This window comes from Mixophyes fleayi, chromosome 1, assembly GCF_038048845.1.
Source record: "Mixophyes fleayi isolate aMixFle1 chromosome 1, aMixFle1.hap1, whole genome shotgun sequence".
NCBI classification, from domain to species: Eukaryota; Metazoa; Chordata; class Amphibia; order Anura; family Limnodynastidae; genus Mixophyes; species Mixophyes fleayi.
The window spans coordinates 209319877-209324042 of NC_134402.1; the positions used below are offsets into that span (position 1 = coordinate 209319877).

At 41.4% G+C, this 4166-nt stretch overlaps 1 protein-coding gene across 1 annotated transcript; it reads right to left on the reverse strand.

The window, feature by feature from the left end:
- Nucleotides 1-288: 288 nt before the first annotated feature.
- LOC142144033 (zinc finger BED domain-containing protein 5-like) lies at nt 289-1773 on the reverse strand. Its single transcript, XM_075202429.1, has one exon. The coding sequence runs from the start codon at nt 1771-1773 to the stop codon at nt 289-291; it is 1485 nt and encodes a 494-aa protein (XP_075058530.1).
- Nucleotides 1774-4166: the final 2393 nt, after the last annotated feature.

Below are 4166 nucleotides of genomic sequence, written 5' to 3' on the forward strand. Positions count from 1 at the left end.
TCTCCTTGCTAAGTTTCTCAATATCCGGATTATAATTTGTTACTTTTAGTTATACACAGGATTCTGAGTGATCCGTTGTCAATCGGCTTCGGCATGGATTCAACACACTTTTCATGTGCGAAAAGATTGCTTCACATGTGTATGTTGAACCAAATGCTGAAAGCATTGCTATAGCTATTTTCTTGGGGCAACTAAATTGTTCTGGGAGAGAAGCCCAGCATTTTGGGATAGCAGCACCTCGATTTTCACAGTTCTCTTCCAGTTTTTTTCTTAACTCTATAAATTTAGTCAACCATAAATCTGAACTTTTTTCAATTCAATCAACTGCATCTCAAAATCGTCAAGACCCATCCAGTCAAAAATGTTCAAATCCAACAGGTCTACATCGAAAAAGTCAGGTTTTATCAAAAATGAAAACATAGGTCCATACTTCTGGAAATCTTGACATCTTTCTAAAAACTCCTTTATCAAACCATCCATATAGTTATGCATTTTACTAACCATCATCTTGGAAGGGGTTGATAATTGTTTGACATTGGGGAAGTAACGATAGGTCTCTGAGAAAATGTCACGTAAGAATACCTTAAGTTTTTCAGTAAATGTCTTCCAACACTCATACAGATCGAGAACTGTTTGTCCTGCACCTTGAAGACGAAGATTCAGATCATTTAGTTGAGAAGTGATGTCAGTTAGAAACATGAGCTTACATAACCATTCACTGTCCGTCGGCTCAGGGAAATTCTGATCTTTCTCAATCATAAAAGTTTTAATCTCTTCAATGCAGCTCACAAATCTATTTAAGACTTTTCCTCGACTCAACCACCTAACATTGCTGTGAAGCGGTATATCTTTGTAAGCATTATCTAATTCTTCCAACAGCAATTTAAACTGCCTATGTGGTAATGAAGATCGAGCAATTATGAAATTGACAATTTTGACAACTGTATCCATTACACTGTTAAGTTCAGAATTTGACATTTTGGCACACAGACTCTCTTGATGAATCATGCAATGAAATTTTACAGTTGATCGTCCAATATGATCTTCAAGGAGCTTAACAAATCCTTTGTTTTTTCCAACCATAGCCGGAGCACCATCAGTTGTAACACTGAAAATCTTGTTTAGGTCGATTCCTTTTTCATCAAAAAAGTTTATAAAGGCAGATGCAATATCTTCACCTTTAGTAGTACCTTGAAGTGGTTTCAGTGTACACAGTTCTTCATAGATATTTTCATTGTCACAGTACCGAGCAACAATAGCTAAACGAGCTATGCCATTAACATCCACACTCTCATCAAGAGCAACACTGAACACCGATGTTTCCTTAAGTGCAGTTTCTTGTTTGAGTTTAATGTTTTCTGCCATTTCGGTGACACGTCTCTCAATTGTCCTTCCAGATGAAGGGATATCTTTTATTCTTGATAATATTGTGTCTTTGTTTGACAAATCACTGAATAATATTTCTGAGACCTTAATAAATGCCTCTTTAATATACTCTCCATCAGTAAACGGCTTCCCCTTTTTGGCAATACACTGTGCAATTTTGTAACTGCTTTCAGTTGCTTGGTTTTTTGTAACAGTCAAACGATTGAAAGCATTACTTTGCTTTCTATATCCAGAAACAGCTTTTCTATTGGCTTCCATTCGGTCATCACGGTTAGGATACCTAACCTCGTGTTTTGTTTGGAAATGTCTCTGGACACTTGATGTACGACACAACGCTTTCACAACAGAGCGCACAAACTGCTCGATCTTTTTGTTGAATGAATCCATAGTCATCAGTCCAAGAGCTTTGGAAAGCACAAACTTCAGTTTTTTGTTTTTTAGAACAAGACATCTTATTTCAAGTATTAGAACAGGAGGACTCCTGGGTACTTATGCAGGCAGAGTAGAGTGAGTGTAGCTTTCAATTTTATGTGACTATATGCCCCTTAATGTTGCAAATTGCTTGGGATCCTGACAAGACGGACACAGGGTAGTGGGAATCTCTGGTGGGCTCTTCCTCAGCGCATTGGTCGGTGTCACGAATCACCCTACAAGTTGAGTTATCAGAACCTGTTGTTGACGAGAGCTTCACCTATAGCAACCCCCTTTCCCATAGAACCAGTACTCTGTTGTCCCCAAGACTTATTCTCGAGTAGTGATAACTCAACTTCGGAAGGTAGGCACCACAGAGGACTTGACAGTGGGATGCTGAGCAAAGATACTACTGGAACAGATTAAGCAGGAACACTGAGTGGCAACAGGATGCAGTACCAACCGCAACCAGTATAACAGGTTGGCAGTGTGAAATAGAGGATGGTGTAGTACCAACTGTGGCCTGTGAGAGATGGCGCTAGAGAGCAGCACAGTGTCAGGGAAAATGCAAGATAGAGCAGTAAATCTGTCATGTGAAACACTGCAGAATCAGGTGAGTCTGATGGAGTGGATAGCTGGCACCACTGTCCTGCGGCTGGGAGGTGATCTCTCTGACAAAGGCCGAATCCAGGCAGAGGTCAGGGCCACATGCAAACAAGCAAGGTCATAATCCAGGCAGAGGTCAGGGTCACAAGCAAACAAGCAAGGTCGGTATCCAGGCAGAGATCTCAGCGGTATCAATCAGGAACACTGGCAGACTACAGACACGAGAGCACGGAGAAGCAAGCGTGTGAACGCTATAACCCGCAAAGGCAGAGTGAAGTTAACAGGTATTTAAAACCAGTAGTAATCAAGCAGGCCAGGTGCCAGAGCTGCAGGTAAGAGGAGTTCAGGTGATCACACCCAAGCTGAGAACAACACTGCAGCAGCCAAACAGAAAACAGCAGTTACCTGCTGTTCCTAACAGCAAATATAGACAGGAGCTGCAGTGTACCTATGGAATTTTGGAGTCTGAAAAGTGGCTTGCACTACTTGTGTCACATTGACACTACACCCTCCACAAAGGCAGATGAGAGTTGTCTGAGGGCGAGCTGTGAAAGCTTTCAATTGTGGCCTTCAATGGGTGGGTGACATATGTTACCTGGAGTCCACGCACTTCAGTGTGAATGACAGGAACTCTACACAAATAATAAAAAAAGATCCAATGGTGTATTCTGCAAACATAGTTTGAGACTTATTACAGAAAAAGCGTTACTGAGATTCCATAGTTTTGTCTCCCATAATTAGCTAAATTACACAGTGCACTGATATGAAGGTTATATACTGGTCTCCTTGTAACAGGACAAATATCCAATTCAGAGACAGTAACAAGGCAGCTCACTGCTGGTTTCATAATCTAAATGAGTATCATAACTGGAATATTGCACCCATTTAGTTGCCAAGCTTTGCAACAAAACACTATAAAATAATGTGCTAATAAAGAAGCTTATGTGGCTTGACTTTTATTTTTTAAAAATTCATTTTATGCCACAGTAATGACCCCAATATCTTTATGCCTCATATAAGAGTCCTCAAACATAAGTGTCCCCAATATCGTTTATTCCACAGTAATGCCCCCTTCTCTTCACACTTCAAAGTGCCTTGAAAAAAATTTGTACATACGGAAAAAATGCCCCCAATATGGCCTCAGAATAGCATAAAAAAAAATAAGTTTATACTTACCTCTTCCAGGCGTGGAACGGTCCGCAAAGGTTCTTGGGAGGAACTGCGCTGCCGACACTGAACTGCTGCCCTTCCTGTGTTGTATCCTGCCCTTCCTGTGTTGTATAGTACCCCCATGTGTTGTATCCTGCCCCCCTTTGTTGTATCCTGCCCCCCTTTATTGTATCCTGCCCCCCACCTGTGTTGTAAGCCACCTGTATTGTATCCCTGCCCCCCGTGTTGTATTCTGTCCCCCGTGCTGTATGCTGCCACCCCTGTGTTGTATCCTGCCTCTCCCTGTGTTGTATCCTGCCTCTCCCTGTGTTGTATCCTGCCTTCTCCTTTGTTGTATCCTGCCCCCCTGTCTTGTATCCCGCCCCCCCATGTGCTGTATAGTAGCCCCCAGTAGCCAGAGACAAGGTTGTTACAATATGTGGATGATTTGTTATTGTGTGCAACAAATGAACAACAATGTAAAACAGAAACAAAAAAACTACTTATGTTTTTTACATAAGGTAGGATGCAAAGTAAGCAAGGATAAATTGCATGTGGCACAATCCCAAGTAATCTTTTTGGGATACTGTATAGGCATAGGAACAAAACACCTT